Source organism: Platichthys flesus, chromosome 14 (genome assembly GCF_949316205.1).
Source record: "Platichthys flesus chromosome 14, fPlaFle2.1, whole genome shotgun sequence".
In the NCBI taxonomy this organism is placed as follows: domain Eukaryota; kingdom Metazoa; phylum Chordata; class Actinopteri; order Pleuronectiformes; family Pleuronectidae; genus Platichthys; species Platichthys flesus.
In genome coordinates, this window is record NC_084958.1 from 18,385,721 (window position 1) to 18,410,919 (window position 25,199).

At 44.2% G+C, this 25,199-nt stretch overlaps 1 protein-coding gene across 3 annotated transcripts; it reads left to right on the forward strand.

Annotated features, from left to right (window-relative positions):
• Positions 1-49: 49 nt before the first annotated feature.
• On the forward strand, positions 50-25,132 carry yes1 (YES proto-oncogene 1, Src family tyrosine kinase). 3 transcript variants are annotated; one of them, XM_062404127.1, is made up of 12 exons: positions 50-367; positions 10,379-10,669; positions 11,855-11,954; positions 13,536-13,634; positions 14,570-14,673; positions 15,169-15,318; positions 17,153-17,308; positions 19,057-19,236; positions 19,553-19,629; positions 20,430-20,583; positions 21,189-21,320; positions 23,208-25,132. In XM_062404127.1, the coding sequence occupies exons 2-12, from the start codon at positions 10,387-10,389 to the stop codon at positions 23,414-23,416; spliced, it is 1,644 nt and encodes a 547-aa protein (XP_062260111.1). In that variant the 5' UTR covers positions 50-367; positions 10,379-10,386; the 3' UTR covers positions 23,417-25,132. The 3 variants fall into 3 exon arrangements, with proteins under 3 accessions (XP_062260111.1, XP_062260110.1, XP_062260112.1); XM_062404126.1 differs by having other exon boundaries at positions 52-550; XM_062404128.1 differs by lacking the exon at positions 50-367 and adding an exon at positions 569-855.
• The last annotated feature ends 67 nt before the right edge of the window (positions 25,133-25,199 follow it).

A 25,199-nucleotide genomic window follows, 5' to 3' on the forward strand; every position in this document is an offset into this window, starting at 1 on the left:
TGTCGTGAAGGACTTGGATGTTTCATTATTATCAACAGAGAAAGAAAAACTACTGAAAAGAAGAACTTTTGTAGTAATTGAAGTTTGAAAAGCCGGGAATCCGAGTTTCATTGGAGTGCCTGAACGCACCGTGATTCCTCCTTTGGCCTCGTTGGCTCCTCGGTGCTCGTCCGGCTATTGTTGTGCGTCTTTCAGGGAAACCTCTACCCGCGGGCAGGCGCCGATTTCTGGATATTCTCACAGTTTGGACTTCGCTCCGAGCTCCGCCGCACAAAGCGCTGGTTGTCGGCCCGGCGACCTGCGTCCTGCTGCGGAAGGAACATCCAGGATCCCGGCAGGCGGTGGAGGAGGACTTCAGGCTGCAGAAGTGAGTTACTCGGTATGGGACAGGCTGAGGTTCCACGTTAGAGAGAGAAGGATCGTGCCCGTGCGTGTGTCGGAAGGGTTTTCACTTTTCTCTGGATTGTGAAAAAGAGACTAAACCCCGTGCGTAAAAAGCACCAGAGGACGCATGTAGCCGAGGAACGACGCTGCTGAGGTCGCGTTCAAGGTAAGAGGAGCGTGGGAGAAGTGCTGGGGTTTGTCCCGGGACTGCGGGCAGCTGGGCCTCGTTGCGCCGTGACACTTGGGAGAAAGTTGGGCAAGCTGTTCAGGAGAAGTTTCCTCGGTTCGGTTCAACCACTGGATGGTGGCTGTGGCTGATCCATGAGCAGATCTGTGCGCGTCTTTGCTTTGGAGAAGGGACGAGAATAAGGAAAAAAGAAAACTCCCTGAACCGAAAGACTGGACTGGAGCTCTGGTCGGTTTTTACTCTTGAAAGCAACAATACAAGGAATCACATACAACCCTGTCTTTGTAGGTACTACACGTTCATTTAAAGTTTGTTCGAACTTCTTTCACACAACTCCAATACACTTGTAATTCTCTTGTCGGCCTCACCCTATGACCCCCCACCCCCCCCCCCCCCCCCCCCCCCCCACACACACACACACACACATGCACACAATCAGCTGCTGCAGGCCTCAGCTGTACTGGGCCTTTACTGCTGGACATATTGTATAACAGCAGTTTCCAAAACGACCAAACTCCAGGGAGCCTGTTCCCTGTGCTTTCCTACATGTTCCTCTCAAGCTGCTCTAAATCTGAAGTTTTTGTGTGTGTGTACAGGGGTTTTAAAACACAGTGTAGTTTAGTAGTACTGTAGTGTAGTGTTGTGTTGCAGTGTGTGTGTAAATGCTCATACATTCAGCGTTTCTGTGTGAACGAGTCTGATGGTGTGCTTATATACTCTGGTGCCACAGTAATCCTGCTCCATGGTAATCCCTGTGTTAGTACAGCCCCACTGGACTGGGCACTCCTGTCTCCCTCACACACACAGAGACAGACACACACATACACAGCTGGGATGGAGAGGGCTGTTGGCAGAGGAGTGAGGAGCACTAACAGGTGGTGTTGGCTGCGGTTCAGCGACTTGAGTCTTAACTGGAGACGTGAAGGATCCTCGGGTTCTCGTCCAGAGTCCTCTCCGCATGAAAAAGACTCACACTATCGTTACAGTAGACTCATGAGACGCTGAGTGAATGTCAAAGTCTGACTGCGACACACTTACGGGTTAGGAAAAGGAACAAAACTATGAAATTGCGATTCTCAGTTTGCGTGTATCCACAGTGAGCGACGTGGGCACAGAGACCAAGAAGAGCTCCTCTGTTTTTTACAGCTTGAAGATTGGCTTTTATTCCACCCCAGCCTCGCTCTGGACCCTTTGACAGGCACAGCAGGTGGCCCCAACGGCATGAATGGATGCGGAAGGAAGTTCCTCTTTCTCCTCCTCCTCCTCTTCCCCCTCTACTCACTGTGATTGGCAGAGATGGCAGGCTGCCCTGAAGATAAGGCCGAGCTGCGCCTCAGCGAGTGTGCCAGGGCAATTACTGTATTAGGCATCAGTGACGGTTCACAGCCCCATGTAGTGTCCCATCTCTCTGTGATTTACGCTGCAAGTCTGTCAACTCCGCTCTGGGTGTTATACAGTGGATTTATGTTTCAGACTACGGGCGGGATGGTTGTAGACTTCATGTTCTGGTGTTTGCACAAGTCATGGAAAAACCTCAGGAAACACTGAGTCAGATACGTATCTCCCCGACTGATTGTGGTACAGCTGAAAGGATCAATGAAAAACAAATCAACATCATTATAGTGTTCGATTCGACTGCTGTGTGGACCAAACAGGCAATTTGATCATATCAACTTGCACGGGGGTAAATTGAGATTTACATTTTACATCCCAAATGGTGACTCAATCTGTTTTGGTGCCTTAAGCCCAATTCATGCTTCTGCGTGGAAGCTACGCCGCAGCTGGAGAAAGTCCAGAACCAATTGGCCGGACATTTCATGGTGTTCAGGTCTGAAAACTGCTTCAGAAACAAATAAACAAAGGGTAAAACTATTGCTGATAGTAATTACAGGGTCACACTTTTGTAAATTACAAATACTTAGATAGTTTCCCCCTGTCAACCAGCTGCAGCAGCGTGCTCTTATCTCGCCCCAGTGATGCTCTGTGACACTATGGAACTACGTTACATCACAGCTGGGAGCGGCCACAGTGCAAAGGCCTGACCACACCTCACTGGGATGCTGAATGTCGTCAGCAGGCGCCCAGACAAAAAGTTTTCCTTTAAAAAAAAAAAATACAATGAGTTGAGTTAATGAGGGTGTGTAGCTGAGACAACAGAAGTAGGGCTGCACCTTTCAAACATTTTCATTACTGAGTCATCGGCTGGTTAGTAGTTGTCTGGTTATTGAATGTCTAAAAATAGAGAGAAATAGATGTGAAGTCAGTCATCAAAACCTCAAGTATATTCAGTTTACTATGAGATGGAGCTGAGAACCAACCAGTCATTTAATTTCAAGAGGCTGGAACAAGAGAATATTTGACATTTTTTTGTATTTAGCGTTAATGAACCGGTTAAATAGCTGCCGGCTATTTTTGTGTCAGTTGATTTAATGTTTTAGCCCCAGATGAGGAATAATTTCTGAAGTTCAGTCTTGACAGAGATTATTTCTGATATGCAGCTAGAATACTAGATGGAGAGTGGCTTTTATTTTTAAAGCTTTTAATAATGAAAGCTAATTCGTGTGGAAGTTACTTGTCTCTCTCATCAAGTTCCTCTGTTAATTTTTACTCAGAGTTCCATTGCTTCCTGTAGCAGCGCAGTTTGCCTGGGTTTTGTTTGGAGTGGCTTCACAGATTACACAAGGCAGCAGCTCAAAGGTCGAAGGGCCTCTCCCAGATCGTATCATCTTATCTGAGCGGTCACGAGAGCTGCGGCTCACTTCCTGTTACTGAATGTGAAATCACACGGACTTCACTGCAGGCATTCGTTCTGTATTATCAGGTCGGCTCTGAGGAAATTCAGGAATTTCCGTGATAAAAATAGCCTCAAATAATAATGGACAACGTCAGAGCAAATTATTTTTTGTTTGTTGTTTTGTACTCATGTGAAATTTATCGATAGCAATATAACAGAAGTTACATGTATTGGATTGTACAAGTACAAGGAGGAGGCATAACACGTAATGTTTTTTATGTGGTACCACTGTATAATACTCAGTTTTGCTAAACGTTTGACATTCTCTGCCCATTAAGAAGAGTTTATATCCCCAACCATCACTTAGTCTGTAAGCTAGAAAGAAATAATAATGTGACGTTTAAGCTGATAATTATCTTTAATGACTGATATGATTCATTTAAAATCTTGATATACTTTTTGACCAATCGTCTATTTCATCTGGATTAATCCGATTTCCCTGCGTTTCTTTCTCCTGACAAAACTGTCAGCTCCTTCCTGTATAACTGGGTTATAAATATAATCTGAGTCTGGTCTCTCTGTATAAATGGAGTCAACTGTTCGGCCTGATAACTTGTGGTGTTGGGATGTTTTTGTTCTTCCCTGAACGTCGCCTGCATGCCAGCTACAGCCGGAGCGTCCCTCCTGCTGCTCTCTGGCATTGTTTGTATTCGACCCTGTGGGAAGCGGCAGCCTGTGTCTCCTCAATCTGACACGGCAGCACTGGCAGTTTGTCACACAGCCTCGCATGTCACATGTCCTTGGATGGGCTCTGCTTCCAGCATTTGTTTGGAGAACATACCACTCTTTGTGTGTGCTTGTACAGTATGGCAGGGAGTAACCTAATTCACAAATATGTGTAGGAGCATGTATGGATTCTTTTTTTTCCATTTCCAGGCTGGTTTAAAACGTAATTATGTCTTTTGCAGGGTCATATAACTGTTGCTCTCGGACCAAAGGGGATTTAATAAGAGTTGGGGGTTGTAGTTATGTGAAGTTTGTCAAAAATGTTCCACTAACTTGTGTTTTTACGCCAATGGGTTCAGAGTTGTGTTTACTGTGTTGATGTGGCGCCACCGAAGGAGTGACACACTGCTTCCAGATTAACTCAGTGTGGACATAACCTAATTTAGAAAACCATCTGTGAGAGAATATTCACTAATCTGCCTGTAAAGTGTTTTTCTTTGATGTCGATTTGAGACGTCAATAGTTTTGTAAATTTGTAAAAAGATCATTGTGTTGGCCACAAATATTCCCTGACGATTTTTCTATTCGGGTCTCAAACGTATGCTGCAAATGTGTTTCGGATAAAGTCATCCATGAAGTAGAATTTGTCGTTTACTGCCATGATTTTATTCACTTTTCTGCAGTGATAAAACTGTCCACTCACACCAGCTGTGGTTGTGAATCTGCCCCCGCGTGTGGAAGCATCTGCTTGTTTTGAATATTGAATTGGAGCACTTGGTTTGATTGATTGCCGGGGGTTGTCGGCTCCACTGTAACGATGGCTTGTCTGTTCCCTTATTAGCATTCGCGCTGCTCAGTGTTAGCATGTGTATGGGATTGTGAGTCTGTGGGGGGAGCACCACAAGGTACTTTCTCTTTGTCCATAACAAAAGGTAGATGGGGCCGAATAAAGAGCCTTTCTCTTGGTCCTGAACGGGCAGAGGTGAGGTTTTCTACTTGGGTGGTTTTCAAAGCTGAGAAGTGGATTCCTTATCAAAAAGGTTTTGTTATTTAAACCAAAAAGTATTTAAGACCACTTTCTAAATAGAGGTTAACTACAACCCTGATCAATACGTTGGTGATTTGGGGATGGAATATCACAGCTTGACATTTTAGAGACAGATTCGTGCAAACTATACAATCTGTTAAGTAGCATGTGTGCTATCAAAGTTCAGCCCAAGCAGCCTCTATTTAGCACTACATCTAGATCTAGAAGGGTGCGAGGAGGGTGAATACCTCCAGCAAGGCTAATACCCTATCTCGACTATTTCAAAATTCCTTGGTTCGCCTATTTATCCGAATTTACACCAAAGTCTCTATTTGTAGCCTCTGGAATAATGAAATCATTTTTCTTGTAGTCCTGGATTTGACATGTTTTCATTGAGCTACTGAGATTCTTTATGTGCCACATTTTAACCCAGTAGCTCTTTGAGTGGGAATAAGAGAGCGCCAGGGCCTGAGTATGAACAGCAGCAAAATGTTCTTCTTCTCAATGGACTCTGGCTTTCTCTAAAGAAGAGCTGTTAAGTCTCTGTAGCAGCCAGAAAAGTGAACCTATCATTAAAAACAAGACCTTCTTATTCCTTCTGTATTCATGTTGTCTTTATTGAGTTATTGATAAGTGACATTTACTATAAATTCAATATCCTCAGTTTCATTCTGGATTTCCCCCGAAGGCCACGTCCTGTCTTTTTTGCCAAAGAGGAAAGGTTGACGTGCCGGATCACATGCCAACCCTGTGGGCTCGCTCAGGCTTGTGATCTTTTCATGGCCGTTTTACAAGCAAATCCTCTGGGTGCTTTATACAGAAAACGGGAAAAGGTTGCCAATTATTAAAGAGAGGGGAGGTTTTAACATAGTTCTCAGCCTGTAATTACATGACAGAATTGAGGATCATTAATCAGAGGAGTCGTTTAAAGAAAGGGAAACCGCTGCAGGAGTCATGAAGTCATCCAGAAATATTGATGGAAGCTCAACGAGCGTTTTTAATCTGCAGGAAAGGAATGACTCCCCGTCTATGGAGTTAATCACGGTGATCGGCTTTACATTAAAGCAGTTAATGTTGTGCTCATTCGGAGCCACAGAAGCTGACAATCACCATGAATCTGGTTTCATCAGAGACCCAATTCAGACCTGGTATGAACATCCGTTCAGAGTGATCTGGTCTCGTCTGGATGAACCCAATTACATCTTGAGATTCAGACTCCTCTATATATTCACACTGGGTAAAAACAACATAATTGGATTGAGGGGACACAAACGTATGAGGTATGTGATTATTTGCATTTGGACTGGAGTGGGGGGGGGTAAGATCTGTTCACAAGTGGTCACAGGAGACACATTCAGGACGCACTTTAAAATCCCCTGTGTACTTAACTATGTCCACTTGTGATCAGAGCTCTCAGGTCGGCTGGTCTCAACAGGACCAGTTACCTCCAGTCTGGAGCTTTTGCTTCCAGGACACCGCAGAGGATTCCAAACATTCTTCCGCTCTTTAAACTACACTTTCCCTCTTTCATCGTGTTTTCTCTCAGGTCGGTCGTTAGTTTGCACTAGCATCAGCTTCAGGGTCAGGCACTCAGGGTTTAGGACATTTGGAAGCAGGCAGTAGTTGACACGTGGGACAGGAGGAGGTCAAAGGTGACGGTCGGGGTTATGTTGACCTCTGCTCTGTTGTCAGTGGACTCTGTTGTGATGTTGTGATATAGCAGAGGTCAAATGTTTCTTTTTATGGCTTAGTTTATAAGAGCGGAGATCTGGGAGTTCAGATTAGTGGAGTTAAGCCCAAAAAAACAGGTATTATTTGTCATCACTACTTGAACTAATGCTTGTTTACATGATAAATCATTGGCCCTGTCCAAAATCTCATAATTGTACCTGAGCCACTTGAACAAGGGTGTGTGGTTGTCTCTGTTAGAAAGGTGACACACTTTCAAAATAGTGCAGTGTATGTTGTGGTAACCCAGTAGTTAACTCTAAATCTCTTGTGTCTCTATGTTTCCTGACACACGTGTTGACATCTGCATTAGGCAATTGTGCATGTTCACTCATCATTCAAATGCAAATGTGTGTTTCAGACTTCACTGACACACAAACACCTGCTTTAGAAATTGTATTCAACTGTATTATTGTCATTTTACACCTACTCCATGGCTCTGAGCAGTTGTCTTGCAGAACCACACATGCTGTAATTGGTTGTTGTTCACAATGCTGGACTCAGCTCCAGCAGATGGATGATGTTGTTCATCCTTAGAGGGAAAACATTTTAAATTGAGCTGAGATGACTCTTCATTTTTCTCTCTTGACTTGTGCAGCGTCACTTTACCTCTCAGACCCCCCCCCCCCCCCCCCCGCTGCTGTTCAGCCTCATAATAATTCCTCCTCCATTCATCCTGTTCCCTCCATCATTCATCTCACTGTCGACATTTCCGCTGCTTCAGCTTTAACTGTCAGTCGATACTGTTTGTTCATGTGAGGAGGTCGATGCACCATCCATCTGAAACCAGCAGATCCATAGATCGATCGCTGAGCCTCATTAGCTTTAGTTTGTAGCTCTGCCCTTCGTGAGTCAAGGCCAGCAGAGACTTAATGAATGGTTTCCTTGACCAGAGTTTATTAGTTTGATGGATGAAAGTGCTGCCAAATTAAGACCGCCATTAATCCGCAGAGCTAAGAAACAATCTGTATTCAGCTTTTCACCTCTTTGGATTATTTGTTTTCCACAATCACATTTCACTTGTGGAAGAGTCACGGAAGAAGAACTATCCTCACACCAACACGGCAGGATTTCATTGTACAACAGTAGGAAAAAGACACTTAAACCTGCAGCAAAGGACTCGAATACATACATGAATAAATAAATGATCTTCTATATTAAATCCTCTGAAGAACAAGCTCACATAAGGATTTTTCTGCCAATCAGTGCAAGTGTTGTCATGAACCCAAACTCATAACTTCCACATGCTTCCTGCATAAATATCTTATAATCAATACTGAAACAATGGCATGAGGAGTCTATTCTAGTCTATTTTCACTAAATAAAACAATAGAGTATGTAGTGTGTAGAGAGCAGTCCTCTCTGAATGAGTGCATGGAGTCATCTGTGTTCACTACTATAGCGTGCAGGAATATAATCCCTTGTTTGAGCTATTAATCCTGTGTTTGAGCCTCATCACTCTCACTGCCAGACTTATTTTGTTACTCAATAAATTTGTAGTTTATGCCTATATTTTTATGCCTATATTTTTTTATACATGAAGATGTAATCTCTATATTTATAACCTAATGTCCCCTATACTTGATTTAATGTGATTTCTTGTAGAAATTGCATATTGAACAGGATTAATCAGACTTATAACACCTCCGTGGCGGAGGTCTTTCCTCCAGTCTGTCCGTGACAGATATTTGAAGCTTTGCTGTAACATGTTACTACACAAGTCAGAACGTGTATCATTGACCGGGGATAGGTCCTGGAGTCGAGTCTTCATCGGGGGGAAGCTTGTTTCCATGTGTCCTGTTGATGGAGCAGACTGTAGATGATGCTTTATTCTCATGATAAGACGCACACGTACAAACATACTGATGCATTATCTGATGTACAGTATTTGTTCCCTGGGAAGACGTGAGCAAACAACTCACTCACATGATCTTTCCAAATCTGAGACAAACACCAACGGAGACCAACCAAATACTGAGGAAGAATTTGTTTTATCTTTTGTGTCGCATGACGAATTTTGATGGTTGTCTTTGAAGAATAGCGAACTCACACTCTCACAGGTCTTCACATATCAGTTAGCTCAGGAGGGGAGGGGCACCAACTCTAAAGACCCCTGAAAGCTGTGATGGAATGATCTCAGGGCTCTCAGGTCGGCTGGTCTCAACAGGACCAGTTACCTCCAGTCTGGAGCTTTTTGCTTCCAGGTCACCGCAGAGGATTCCAAACATTCTTCCGCTCTTTAAACTACACTTTCCCTCTTTCATCGTGTTTTCTCTCAGGTCGGTCGTTAGTTTGCAGTAGCATCAGCTTCAGGGTCAGGCACTCAGGGTTTAGGACATTTGGAAGCAGGCAGTAGTTGACACGTGGGACAGGAGGAGGTCAAAGCTGACGGTCGGGGTTATGTTGACCTCTGCTCTGTTGTGATGTGGTGATATAGCAGAGGTCAAATGTTTCTTTTTATGGTTTATAAGAGCGGAGATCTGGGAGTTCAGATTACTGGAGTTAAGCCCCAAAAAAACAGGTATTATTTGTCATCACTACTTGACCTAATGCTTGTTTACATAATAAATCACAACGGACAAACACCAACGGAGACCAACCAAATACTGAGGAAGAATTTGTTTTATCTTTTGTGTCGCATGACGAATTTTGATGGTTGTCTTTGAAGAATAGCGAACTCACACTCTCACAGGTCTTCACATATCAGTTAGCTCAGGAGGGGAGGGGCACCAACTCTAAAGACCCCTGAAAGCTGTGATGGAATGATCTCAGGGTAGAAATGGCCCTGGGCTGTAATACGATCTAGTCTCTACCTCAGCTTGTTGAGCTTTTGTTGGAACTTGTGAAGTCTTGTGAGGTCACTCGTTGGCCTTCAGTCTTTGTTTTTTCTCGGTGGTAGTAATGCTGAGACCCTCCAAAGAGCTTCAGGCTAGTGTGAAGAATATCACAAATATGTCTCACTTTCTCACCCTCGTGACAAAACACATAATCTGGCATTGTTAGCTGTCACTGATTTATGAAGTGTCCAGACTCATTCCGGTCCATGTTAGAGTAGTTAAAAATTATTATGTTAACCAAGGAGTGACAGTTATTCTTGCAGATGGTTTAAAACATATTCCAATGCACCTTTTTATCAAAAGTCTTTGGAACTTTTAAACCAAGGAACTTTTTCAAGGAATGAAAGGTTCCCACGGACTGCTGTCATGTGAACAACCAAGCGCTACAACAAGCATTTCCACTCCAGTCCACCTGGCAGCGGTAATGATGACGCTATGAAAACCATGCAACATTACAACAACATGGTGGAGATTTAAAGTTTGCTGCTGTTGATGGTTAATTACAGCTTAGAAAATGGGATTATTGAGTCAACAATGGGAAAGAGACCAGCAGTAGTCACAAGGTGCATTCTTAATTTAGACCCTGGTCCCTGGTGGAAACACACACAGTTCCTACAAATGTTCCTAGTTCCCGCGGTAGAAACGCAGCTTTTAGCAGCAGGAATCGTGTGTGACGCTGCTTCTCATGACATTATCAATATAAATGCAAGCAAACAGTTGAAGTTAATCGAACTTTTCCCTCTTCTCTCTTGCAGGCTTGACGATGGGTTGCGTGAGGAGTAAAGAGGACAAGGGCCCGGCCCTGAAGTACCGACCCGATAACTCAAATGCAACGCCAGTAAACTCCCACCTGGGCCACTACGGGCCCGACCCCACCCTGATGGGTCACTCTCCTGCCATGAATCAGCACAACAACAGCTACAACAGTCACGCCGCCTCCCTCACACCCTTTGGCGGGGCCTCCTCGGTCATGACGCCCTTCGGTGGCGCCTCCTCCTCCTTCACCTCGGTGGCCGTGAGCAGCCCCTTCCCAGGCGTCATCCCAGGTCAGTCTGATGAGAGGATTTAAGGTTTCAGGGTGGAACATGGGAGAATCTGGCTTAAAAAGTTACTAGACATGATTGAGTTAGTTATTATCATGTTATCATTCAAATGATTTCATAAAACATTGGGTTCCTAATCCCTACAGAGAACAAGACTGAAGCCCAATATTCTGCTTTGTCATAGAACCCAAAAGGAAGAAGATACATTTCCTCAACTGAATGTTCTTTCTGAAATCGAATGTTATTTTCCTTTCCCCTTTTCAAACTTTTCCGTGTCATCATTATGCGAACATCAGTGTACAACTTCGGATAAAAAACCCGGCTGAACGTTTGCTATGCACAGTATGTTACGAGCAGCAGATGTTATGCAAATTAAACATTTGAAACAAGTCGGCCGAAACATCAAGGCTGAACAGAAACCCAAAATAAGTCAGTAATATGGGAAGCAGTGCAGCAGGCGTGGCCCCTCCTGAGCCAAAGGAAACAATCGCATGCTCTGAATTCAATGTCTTCAGTTAAAAGTTTTTATTCCCAGCAAGACTTTGACTCGGTTAGACTTTTTGATTAAGGCTTTGTCGGGGATGGAAATGATGCTCGGTGACATCGAACGTAATCTCCTGCTATTCTGGGTGGTTAATGCATCTTAGATTGGATGGGTGAATTATGCAGTAAACGTACACAACACTGAAGAATGAAGCTTCCTCTCAAAGTGCAACACACACACACACACACACACTCACGCACACACGCACACATGCACTCAGTCCCTGTCCCGCTCCTTAAAGTAGGATAATCTGGCCTGAGGAGCTGCTGTGCATCTAATCTCACCCGTTCAATTTCCTCCCCGAGATAAACATATCAGCCGTGTGGTCCCTCCGCTCACCAACTCCTTTCATTATAAACCAAAGATGAAATCATCCGTTTGATTCACGGACTTGAGGAAGTGGGACACAGTTGTACTCTGTGACACAGATGGAGTTATATTAGAATAACAGTTTCATTATCGAGTGTCAAATAAGCTAAGATTCTTTGAGAAATTGAATCAAGTGTTAAATATAAAAATAAAGCGGTATAGTACAAATGAGTCAATCAAGGGCTATATTAAAGGAAGCAGCTATTTGAGGCACTGTGTGAATAACTAGTTGTCGTACATGTTCACCTCTAACGCTCAGGTTCTCTTGATCCCAGGTGGTGTAACCTTTTTCGTAGCCCTGTACGACTACGAGGCGAGGACGTCCGATGATCTGTCTTTTAAAAAAGGGGATCGCTTCCAGATCATCAACAACACGTGAGCACAGACTCCAGCTGATCCGACGTGTGTGTGTGTGTGTGCGTGCGTGTGTGTACATGCTTGCATTTGTGCAGTGACCACGTGTGTGTGTGCGCGTGTACATGCTTGCATTTGAGCAGTGACCATGCGGGTGTGTGCGCGTGTGTATGTGTGTGTGTCTGTCCCTGCTTGCATTTGTGCAGTGGCCACGTGTGTGTTAGTTAAATCCCTCATTGTATCCAGGTCTCATATTAAGGCTGAAATCTGTCTGGGTTAATGGATTCCTCTAATGGGCCATCTGTTTAGTCCCCTTCGCTTTTTCCCCCGCCACAAACGTATGTGGCTGCTGCAGCATTTAGCAAAACAAATAGAATATATATTTAAAAAACATCTGAAAAAGGTCATCAGAATATTTTACTCCATCGATCATCTTCTTCAGTTTCCCTCTTTTAAGGGAATAATGAGAAGAATTTATTTATGCAATTTAAATTTATACAATGCTGTTGTTTGTCATGCGACGTCTGTTGTGTTGTAGTTATGCTCTCACAATCTAAAAGAGAACCACAGCAGATTATGAATATTAGTTTTTCTCTTCTCGTTCCGTCCGTACAGCCGAATGACTGAATTCATTTCCCAGGTGTGCACAGGTGTGAAAATGGGCTTAGCTCCAGGTGCTCCACATTCTATTCTCCTCATCCATCATATGCAGACTTATACCACTGTCTGTGTTCATGTTGCCTTCACAGCCATGAATCTGCTGTCTGCTCTCAGAGAAGAGGTGGAGAGCAGGACAGATTTTTCTGTTTCTCCTCCTTCATATTTAAACTCACACATTTGCTGTAAAAGGCACCAGGAAAGAAATCAGATTTTCACATAATTTAAAGTCCGTCTGTGGCCGTCATCCAGAAGCATTTACCACATTTAATACATTCAATTACCATGTCTTGACTAATTATATTAATAGTTTCCATAAAAAGCAATAAGATTAGGTTCAAACCATAGATGGTAAATACAGATGTACAACACTATCAGTTTTCTCCCTTTGTACAATAATAAAGCGAAATTATTCCAGATCAAGTGTCACCATCTTGCTCTTTGGAAATAATTGAGAGCCATTCTGCACTCTCGGTCCTGCCAAAATGCACGCTCAGCTGATCGTGGGACTGTCTCATCTGTCCATCATGACGTTTCAAGCATCAAATAACTAATTTAACAATAAACGCACAGAAAGCTTTAAACTTAAACATGTATAACGTCAACCCAAAATGAAAGAAACAACCTTGAGAAAAAAACTTAATTCCACCAAAAGCTAAACTTAGAGAGGCTCTGTTCATCAGCATCCACAGGTTAATAATGTAATATATAGTATCGCGTCAGTCGAGGGACGTCTGATTATTGATGCATTTTGTGGATTAATTGAATTGGCAGATGAACTCCTCCCCCAACACGATGACTCAGATACCTGACGTGGTTGAATGACGCGTAATATGACCTTGTTCTTTATTTATCTTTGTATATGTGTGTACCATCAATCTTCTTTTAGCTTTAAGAGCAGGTTCATTTTTCATTCATGCTTTTGTGCCTGACTGCTCTCTCCAGGGAGGGCGACTGGTGGGAGGCTCGCTCCATCAACACCGGACAGAAAGGTTACATCCCCAGTAACTACGTGGCTCCAGCCGACTCCATACAGGCTGAAGAGTAAGAGCTCAACGTCATGATTCTACCTCCACGTCTGTGTCCTTCTCTTTAACACTTCAATTATTCTCTTTTATTTTCTCGTCTCTATCCATTCCTGTTTCTCACCCTGCTCAGTCAGGTCTTCTCTGAGTAACACACATTATGCAGCTTGGCAGTCACACATTGTGACTAACCCATCACACACACACACACACACACGGGAGGGAGTGTAAAGACAATGGAGCCCTGTATTAACAGTGAGAGCCGGTAGCGTTCCCATTGCTGTTGAACCGGTGCAACAGAAACATTAAGGGAATGTGCAGCTTTAAGACAGTGGTTTATAAGTGGCTGTTGGCATTTTTTTCTAATACAAACTATTAAAAAGATCCAGTAAACTTTGCCTTTAGTCCCAAAAAGTGACAAAAATCAGTCTGACAAACAAAATATGCCTGTGAGCTGAGACTCTGCTCTTTTCAAACGTCTCAGGGTCGGTAGAGTTTCCTTTAAATAGAAAGTGAGCTCTCTCTCTTTAAAGGACGGCAGCCCTGATGTTTTATTCATTTATTCATCACGCTGATGAAGGTTTTTATGGATTTATCATATGTAATAGAAAGAGTTTCTGCCTGGAGCAAACTTAGTAATCAGCTTTGATGACATTCGCATGGTTTAAATTATATATTAAAACTACACTGAATGGGATTTCCAGCTCCGAGAACATGAAATACCTTGAAGTTTAACATCAGGTTATATCAACTATGTTTAATTTGTGTTGTTTAAGTTTGCCAATTAAATGCCACGATTTCAGAGAAAGGATAAAACTGTATTGATCCACACACATATCACCAACACTTGTGTTTTCCCTGACTTGAATGAGAAAGTCCTCCTGCTCGTACAGCGTGCATCAAACTGAGGACTCCTCCTGGGACTGACCGCGGGACTTTGTCTCTTCTTGACAGGTGGTACTTTGGTAAAATGGGCCGCAAAGACGCTGAGCGCTTGTTGTTGATTCCAGGGAACCAGCGGGGCACTTTCCTGGCCCGAGAGAGTGAGACGACTAAAGGTGAGAGAATTCTTTCTGTTTCGAGCAGGACTGTGATTATAATGCTGCAGTTTCAATACAACACAATTATGCCAGTTGTATTTTTGTCAGTGTGCGATTGAGAGCTTATCAGTAACTCCGCCTAAACTGCGTCTCCTGTGCAGATTGTATGTAGATATGAAGGTAACCTGATCACATTGAAAAGTAGTGCACTGCTTCACTTGTTGTTATAGTGGCTGCTTGCTGCCAAGCTGCTACTTAACTGGTTTGGAAAAGTCGAATGTGATCGCACATTTCCTGAGGTCGATGCCAAAGTGTCTTGGGTAATTGGGCAAGATATACCCCAATGACTTAACATGGCACAGTCCGATTTATTTATATAGCACATTAAAAACAACAGGATCTGAGCCAAAGTGCTTCACGATCAAAGGAGAGTAATGACGGGTACTTAATGTTGGTTAGACGTCAAGTTACATGTGTTTGTATTGTAATTCAGAGCGTCTGTGTATTTTGCAGGTGCCTACTCTCTGTCAATCCGGGACTGGGATGAGATGAAGGGAGACAACGTGAAACACTACAAGATCCGCAAGTTGGACAACGGTGGCTATTACATCACCACCCGGGCCCAGTTTGACATGCTGCAGAAGCTGGTGAAACATTACACAGGTATGCAGCTCGTCCACAATATCCACACACACACACACACATCTCACTCTCGTGCAGGTACAGTAGGTAGCATTTAGGCAAAGTGTTGTTTACACCGGAGACAGATGCTCCGGCTCCAGGAGCAGGTTGGTTATTTGTCCTTTCGAACTCGTGTTTTTTTAACCTGCAGTGTGATTCAGGTCAAAGATGTAATTTAGATAGTTTAGGGTTTGTTGTCTTTTTGTCTGTGTTTCCTGCTCTTGTTTAATTTGATATTTCAGTCAACAGACTCAGTGTTGGCAGAGGAAAGCTGTATTATTCAGCTGCAGATCAGCTGCTGGGAAAGGTTTTAGAGGATCGTTTTGCTGAAGCTTTTTCTTCTGTTCATCTGTTGCATTGAATATCTTCACTGTGTGGGGCAAATCCCCCAAAAAGCAACATCATGTGAGGCTACATCCTCACAACTTTATTTTCATTTAAAACCTATTAACTCTGCTTTCAATCTGCTTGGCATCCACACTACTGCAGAGTGTTAGTGCCAATTAAAATGAAGAAGTATGGAAACTCCACGGAAGCCTTTTAGTCTGGGTTGATCGAAAAGGGAAGTGTTTGGAAACCATTTCACAGAAACTCACAACCTCTTGCTGATTGGGTCTTTTCATTCAGGACATTCGCTGAATCATCACACTCCTGTGACGTGACCCCTTCAGCCTGCATCAGCCTCGGCTCCCAGTGTAGAGCTCTACATGGATCATGACAAGCGTTACTGACCTTGTTGCAGCCTTGTGGCAGTTAAATTCTGCATTTTACGGTTATACAGCTGCGTAGGAGATTATTTGAGCAATCTGTGACAGTTCCTTGTCTGTTTACGTTGCCATTCGCGTGCTCGGTGTGTATGAGTGTTGACGAGATGTGCATCTTCAGGCGTTAGTGTGGATGGGGACCAATACGGAGCCAAACCTTTCATTTGAACAGAGATCAAAATCGTAGATGTATGGATGTAGCCCTAAGCTAAAAAGAGACGTAACTTCAAAACATGTTTTAGGATAAACCGCTGCACGATACTATTAAGCAGGCCGCTGTCCTCAAAAGTCCCCCAGAGGTCTTTCACAAGAAAGTGTCTGGATGGAGCAAAGACTGTTTATCGTTGCAAGAATAACAGTTCAACTCGGAGAAGCAGATTCCAATAAACAGTAGGACTTTTGTTATGAGACTCTTTCAACAATTCCTGGTCTTGCATTGTTGACCCTGCCCTGCTCGTCTCCACATAATTCATGTCGTTGACTCCCTGACTGCGAGGCTCATTAGAACCGAGCTCTGCGCTGCCTCATGTCCCTGGAAGTGTGGCCTCTGAAGTCCAGCAGACGTGAGCAGGAGCTGAGAAGAATGGATGTCACCTGGGGAGCGGTTGAATATAACAAACTGGCTTTTCATTTTCCCTCCCTGTGCAGAAGCAAACGGGGACATTTCACGAGAAGCTCTGCTGTCGCTCTCAGCTGAGGTCTCTGTATCTGAAAAAGGCTTCTGCACCAGAAACAGCACATTTGATCTCTTTTGTTTGTTTAATAATGAAATCGGGTTCAACGCGGTTCACAACGTTATGGTGAAATAACCAGGAAATCATATCAGGTCTATAGGGGAACATAAAAAAGAATGAAATGCTTATTCTGTGAGGAATGACAGTAAAAGCATTGGGGCTTGGCAGCTCCACTACAGTTATAAGTGTAATATTGAATTCATCATGTCTGAAGTCCTTTCACTGTGGTTTGACTGTTAGGATGCACTTAACACCTGATCACTGACCAGCTCCAAACCTTACCTTCTTGTTTTTGCCCTTTGTGTCTGTTCCTCTCAGAACATTCGGACGGTCTGTGCTACAGACTCACGACCGTGTGCCCGACAGTGAAGCCTCAGACTCAGGGACTGGCCAAGGACGCCTGGGAAATCCCTCGAGACTCCCTCCGACTGGAGGTCAAACTGGGACAGGGCTGCTTCGGAGAGGTCTGGATGGGTAAGAGGCCGATGCCGGACTCCACCACACAGTGTATCGCGTGTTTCACAAACACACAGACTCACATCTGCTATGCATACAGTCTTGTAATGTGGTCTTTGAATGAATCTGACCAAAAACAAAACACTTCTCGTAAACTCTTTGACTATTATTATGGCTGTGGAGGAATTTTATTTTCGTGAAGACCACTTGTGCTCTCATCCACTGACTGGACGACTCAGTGCAGTTTACATTTGGGAATGTGGAATACACGTACCACTTAGGCCTGTTAACTGGCTCGCTGCATGATTTCTGTGAAGCCACTTACACTCCATTAGAAGAAGGTTGGATTAAAATTAGATGGAAGGACACAGCTAATATCATATTTATACAATTCCCTCAAAGGTCAACGCTGAATGTCACATGCGTTAAGTTGACAGTTTTATTGCCTTACAAGCAACAACTTATGAATAAATAAAACAACACAATGAGCGTGTACATACAATATGCTTACACAGCCATTAGTGCTTCCATCCAGGCACACTGTATCTGCTGTGCATTATTTATGACTGATGTCAATTGAATGTTAAACAATCCAGAAGTATTGAAGGCATGTGAGCAGTGTTCATGGACTGATTCATGAAATGGAGTGGAAGGGACCTCGGCCCGGAGCTCGCCTTGCTGCCACACTGACCCACATACTGATGCAATGCTGATTACTGATTGCTGTTGGTTTGTCACGCACACACACACAGACACACACACACACGCACAGAGATCTTGGCGATCACAGGTCACCTCCTACACTTCCCCGGGCCGTGTGTGAGACGAGCGGCCTTTCAGCGCACGCCGCTCTCCTCTTTCATCTCCCACTCTTTCATTGAGCCTGGCCTGGAGCGAGCCTCGACCTGCAAGCCTCCACCGAGCCATCCCAGGAATCCCTGTGTTGTTCACGATGGGGTTTTCTGCTCTGCGCAGTGCGAATCCCTCCTCTGCCCATGCGTGATTCTGCTTTCTAAATACACCATGTGTGCCTGTGGCTTTGGCTCTCCTGTGTCAGCCTCATATTATTACCAATAATCATTGCTCCACTTTGTCCTTCAGCGTGTGTGTCTGTGTGTATGTGTGTGTGTGCAGCTAGTTCAATATGTTTCATTCATGAAGGTCAGCCTTATGACGGAAGCAGTAGATCTCCCGGCTCAGCTCTTTGTATGTAAGCAGGGCGTGAGTAAGTGGCTCTCAACCAGGAAGTGGCTGATTATTTAAACTGTCGTGTCCCTTCGCTCCCCAGTGGCTCGTTGCACATGGGAACGCTGCCAGAGATCAGTGGCAACGCAGTGGATTTTAGGATTGGCTTTTTCAATCACTTACAAAAGGAGGAAGAAAATGTCTTTTTTTAGAAGAGTCAGTGTTTTAGTGTCACAGTGAAAAGCTGCTCTCAGACATGCACTAAACTCTGGCCTTTTTCCTGAAATTTTCTGGACGGGCTGTTTGTGATAATGCAAATGTCGCAGTCAGTCGCTCCTGACTTTTTCCAGTAATGTCCCTGCTCCCCCCTCCCTTGGTAAAATGTCCTGATAATGTGAGAATGCAGAGGGAAGATGTCCAGGGAGCGAGTGGGCGTGTTGATGACGTTTCTAGCACATGACAGATGATAGTGGCCAATGCAGGGTCTCATGTCCCTGTGCCTATCTCCTCTAACTAAACAAATGACGTGCCTTTATTTGTTGTATACATCTAACACGAGTGACTGTTTCGTTTTTATTCAGGCACATGGAACGGCACCACCAAGGTGGCGATCAAGACCCTGAAGCCCGGCACCATGTCCCCGGAGGCCTTCCTGCAGGAGGCTCAGATCATGAAGAAGCTCCGACACGACAAGCTGGTGCCTCTGTACGCGGTGGTGTCCGAGGAGCCCATCTACATCGTCACCGAGTACATGGGCAAAGGTAAGGACAGGATCACACACACAGAGGGAAACACTTGAAGAAGATTGGAAAACAAGTGATGGAGATGGATACGAAGGAGAGAAAGTGAATTTAACAAAGCTCTACAGTCAAACATAACGAAGTTTCAATATATATCAATGTAAAACTCATGTGCTGTGCTTCTATATCACATATATTTATTTCATTTTTTATATTTTACCTCAGATTTGCTTAATCTTGTTATGTGTTCATCTCTGCTGAGTTTATTCTTGTATTTTGTCCTCACACACACGGACGCTCTGTCCCTGCTTGACGGCCGTCTTCTTGACTCTGACAGGTAGCCTGCTGGACTTCCTGAAGGAGGGCGATGGCGGATACCTGAAGCTGCCGCAGCTGGTGGACATGGCTTCACAGGTAGGAACAAAATGCAGCATCTGAATATTAATAGAGACGCAGCAGCTCCTTGTGCCCCGCTCCTGGCCCGGCTGCTGTTATCACTCAGCCGGAGGGAAGGGTGATTATGCATCGGCAGCAAAACAAAGAGACTTTCATGTGGACGAATGTGTGTGTGAGTGTGAGTCAAATGTTCAGTCCCTGTGAGTAAGGGTTTCTGTTTGTTCTCCATCTGGCTGTCATATTAATTTAATATCCAGCCTGACATCTCTACCCTCCTCTCCCTCACCTCCTGCACAAGCCTCCCCTCGTTCTCCTCCACTTAACTGCCTGTAGCACTTAAACACTGCTCATCAGAGGCCACTTAAGCTCACTGGTTCAGTCGCCCACTGTGATCTGCTCTTAATTCACCTCTCCACGCTCCGCGGGACCCCCCACCCCCCCACCCTCTCCTCACTCAGCCGAGTGGAAAAGTGTTTGAGAATTAGAATGAGGCTGATCCCTGAGACGCCTCGGAGGGAGTTGACAGCCAGTGTGAGGAGGTCGGAGAGACGGGTTCAATTGTTCTTCTTGTCACATGTGCTGATATCACTGTTTGGACTCTGCATTCAAATCTGGGTCAGATCTGCATGAATGAAGAGTGTCTTTCCTAGATTGACAACGCACTGTAACCAGTCTTTAGTTAAATGTTTAGATGAGATTTTTTTTCCTCTATAAAACCAATAAATGAGCTTACAGTGACGGCTTCATTTATTTGCATCCTGAACTGGTTCTCTGCTGATTCTCTGTCTGATTCTCGGCTCTGTCTAATCTGTTGGCAGATCGCAGACGGCATGGCCTTCATCGAGAGGATGAACTACATCCACAGGGACCTGAGAGCTGCCAACATCCTGGTGGCTGACAACCTGGTGTGTAAGATCGCCGACTTCGGCCTGGCTCGGCTCATCGAGGACAACGAGTACACAGCCAGACAAGGTGTGTGTGTGTGTGTGTGTGTTTGTGTTTGTTTGTGTTGCACATAGATTCGAGAATTTGAACAAGAAGACATCACATTTCTTTTCTGAATGCATAAAATCCGACCACGTACCTTAAGTTCCTGTCTTATCGTCATTAGAGCCTCAGACTGGTTTTAAAAGAAAAGATAGATTGTTGATTATCTTTAATATCTTATGTGTTCATGAACTGAATATAAGATCTTGGTTGTCTTGCTCTCTGAAGATGTGACATTGGAGTTGTGATTGTGAGGAATTACATTTTCTTGACCAAACAGTGAAATAATGACAGTTAACAATCAGCAGGGTGATTATTTATAGACCCAACACCAGTTTCTATCCCTTTTTGTAATCAACACTTACCACAACACCAACACTTTCCTTTAATCACATGCTGTGTCTAATTAAGGCCTTAATTGTATTTCTAGCCAAAAATAATTAGCAGCAAATTATCTGATGAGATATTCACACCATAAAATGCTATATTTAATGAATTGAAGAAAATATTCAGCTAATGAATCCACGATAAACCAAAGCGGTTGTTGAGATCTATTCCAACTCCTTGACTCCTCCTTCTCTCCGCACCAGGAGCTAAATTCCCCATCAAGTGGACGGCTCCTGAAGCGGCTCTGTATGGCCGCTTCACCATCAAATCAGACGGCTGGTCGTTTGGTATACTACTGACTGAACTGGTGACTAAAGGCAGAGTACCATACCCAGGTGAGGATCCGAGTTTACTTTCACCTTCTCTGTTGAATTTCCTGTTTTAGTTCTTCACCATCTTCAAGACATTGCTAGAAAATCTCATGGGAAACAGGAATAACTCACTTTGTCTTCAACGTGCTGATCTGATTCAGAGGCTTTGATAGTGTTTGGAGGCAGATCGGAATAGAACAGAACTGCTTATAGATGATATGAGTCAACACAGATGTCCAATGATTTATCACTACATGGGAAAGTACCCCCTACTCTCCCTGTTTCCCTGCCGCCTCATTTCTGCCCCCTGCTGGTTGTGAGCGGCACTGCAGCCTGTCTGGTGTGGACAGGGTTTGACTGGCACTGATTACAGGCTGTGCCATATGGCAGACTTAACCACCATCTCTTGCGGAGGGCCATCTGGCTCCTCTGGCCTCCTCGGTCTCAGTGCAAACCGTTCAGTTTAATGAATCCACCACAGAGAGATCTGAGGAATGAACCCCCCGAACCCCGTCTCAAAATGCTTCTATGACTCACGGGGCCATTTGCGGCTCTCGTCCTGACGTGCTGCGGTATTTTTGGGGACTTCTATTTTGGTTCCCCGGGTATAGCAGAAGGCAGGTATATCAAGCATCTGCATGGGAACACATCATCTCTATCTATTTTGGTCTGGAGGTATATATAGATACCTATATACACTCTCTCGTATATGACAAGCGGAGGATTTCAGACATAAATCACCTTAACAACCCTCAGCATCTGACACCGCCATTTCCTGGCCTCAGCAGTTGCTGCCGCGGGCTTTTCCTCTGTGCGAGTGTGAGATAATCTGATCCCCACTCTCCCACAGTGAGATGCGGGGAGGGGGGGGGGAGATGCGACCATGGCCATGACCACCGACTCTGTGTCATAACCTCTTTTAGCCACAGTTAAGCTCCCCGTGGAGCCGTCTCTGTGTCACAGGGTTCAGATCGCTGTCTTCCCGTCCTGGGAAGGAATCCACCACTGTGGGGCAGGAAGGAACCGGACATGTGCTGTTTGGAATTTGTTTGAAAATGCTGCAGCTGCATAGTTAGACACTGGTAATGTTTTATTTGATATTTGAACACTGAGATAGACAGTCTAATTCCAGAAATCTCGGTCTGTATGTATATAGTTCTCATATCTTGAGAACCGTTAATCTTATCGGCTTCACACTTGGCATGTGTGTTGTGAAGGGCCCAAGGAAGTGCAGCGTAGTATTTTGTGAGATTCGTACACACGATTCCTTCAATATTTCCAAACATTGCAGGGGACGGCCCTCTGGTCTTTGTGGTCACAACAACTGATTGTCCAGCTCGGGGTTCTGTGCACTGAGTCGAGCTTCACTGAACCTTTTATAAACCGGTGAACAGCTCTTTGTGCAGCAGCTGTAGCTCCATGGTTCTGTGGATTGAGTCCAGCAGCAGGTCTCTAAACACTGCGGCTCAATAACTGCAGGTCACAGTTTCAAATAGAAAACGTCAACCATCATTACCAGTGACCAAAACACAGCCCATTCCAAACAGGCAGGAAGTGATTGATCACTACACTCATTTCTACAAATCACTGGGTTTTAACCTTAAAATTTACTTCAAATTTTCCAGGAAATAATGACCCAACTTCCACAAAGTGTTTTTTTCTTTAACACAGTGGTTGCGTGGGCTTGTTCTCCCACTGTCAGCTGCAGGAAGCCAGCATCTTCTGATGCCCGCAGCTGCATACTGGGTTGCTTCCAAATTAAATTTGTTCACCAGCTAAATCTATTTCCTTAGTTTCACTCAAATAGCCCAGGATGATTTGTGGGGCAAGTTTTTTTATCAAAGTTTAATTTTGTTAACTTCCAAAATCCCTGCTGTCCATTGACATCCTGTTTCTTGTTCTTTTTCCCAGGTATGGTGAATCGAGAGGTGCTTGAGCAGGTAGAGAGAGGGTACCGCATGCCCTGCCCCCAGGGCTGCCCCGAGTCTCTGCATGAGTTGATGAGGCACTGCTGGAAGAAGGAGCCGGATGAGAGACCCACATTCGAGTACATCCAGTCCTTCCTGGAAGACTACTTCACAGCCACAGAGCCACTGTACCAGCCGGGGGACAACCTCTAGTCTGTTATCAGGACAACGTCTCTGTCGCTGCAGAGAAGAGCATCGCAGAGACTCGACACACCGGACAACAGAAGAGTTCCACAAGGCTGCGGACGCTTGGCTGAAGCTGCAGAGAAAGAGATTTTTAAAAAAACTAGTCCACAACCACACTGGCTCACGTGCAAATGCAAGAAAAGAATAATGCATTTTCTGAAGTAGCGGTTTGTCCCTTGTGATCCCGGGGACCAAATATTTGAGGAGGTGTCCAAGTGTGCAGATTGGTGCTGGTACGTTAAGCTCTGGGAACCCTGCTAATCAGAGTAATCCACATGGACCGGCCACAACACTGTGATCCAACAGAGAGGGATTGTCTCCTGATTTCAAATCTACTTGCAGATGCACAGTTAGTTTTTTACTTTTTATAAATGATAGATTTCCTTCATCTGCTCCAATTCTCCCCCTTTTTATTTTTGTTTTATTTGAGGAACACGATGCTTCGATATTGGAGTCGAGATCTTTTTGTATGTACGAACACGAGTGTGGTTGGTTGGTCGATGAGTGTGTTGGTTTTAAGTGGCCAGCAGCTGTGGTTGAGTTGTGTGTAGATGTGCTGTGACTGTAAAGCGTCGTTAGAGGGCGGTGAGCTGAAGTCAATGGGGGGGGGGAGAGATGGATGTGAGAATGTACTGAGATCAGATGTTCACGCAGGATGTGCAGGCAGTGTGTGTTTCAGCAGGTGTTATCAGACAGATGAATGAGAAGATGAAAGTGATTTGAAAGATTCTTTTTAACACTTGAGCAGAGAATCACGTCTGTTTATTATGTTTCTACATTTGTCATTCAAACCCGAGGGAATTCAAATCATTAAGATGTTTTTATGATGTTTCACAGATGCAAAAAAAAAAAAGTTTAGCATTTTATAAATGTTTTGAAATGGACACTTCAGCTGTGAAATGGAAGTCGGTAGAGATTTTTTTTCTTTTCCTTGCAAAACTCTGTAAACAGACTCTAACCCAGTTGTCGTCACGTCGCACACGTCTACACAGTTTAATGATGCAGTAGATGAGTCGGTGATCGACGGACGAGGGGACTGTTAGATGTGTTAACTTCATGTTGTTGTGTTGCGCAGAAATGCAGATGTTGTGTTTCCTCCTGTTTGGTGAAATCCAACCAACTCTTCACACGTCAGGTTCTGTGTCTGCCGGAGGGAAACTTGCATCCAAACCCAATTCAGCTTAATTTGTGAAAGCAACTATGCAAAACAAACAACATCCAGCCAGGTTTACCAAGAAAATATGTTACTCCATTTTGATCCTCTGGTATTTTCCCCCGAACTCTTATTCCCCCGGCGGTGAACGTGATGGATCACTTCTGGAACGAGAAACAAATGGAAGCAGACGAAACACCTTGCACACGCTCGGCTCCACACGGGGCCTCAGAGCTTTATAGAGATTGGGAATTTAAAGTGTTTAGAGGTACTTCCACTGTGTGATGAGAGATTTGAGATGATGTCATGCAGCAAGGAAGCTCAAAGAATTGGACAAAGATGTGAACAGTTCCTTTTTTCTTTTTTGTTGTTATTATTTCTTTTCTGTGCATCGCTCACAACAACCTAATATGTGATCGCTCCTAAAAAAGGTGGGGACTTGAACTAGTGGAGAGATAATAATGAAAATACTGAGAATGGTAACTAATATGATTTTTGTACAGAAAAAATAAAAGTTTTACTCAAAGTTTTCCATCAGGTTTCTTTTTCCTCCTCCGGATTCAGACGGTTTTAGCATTTGTGAATCATTCAAGGTTC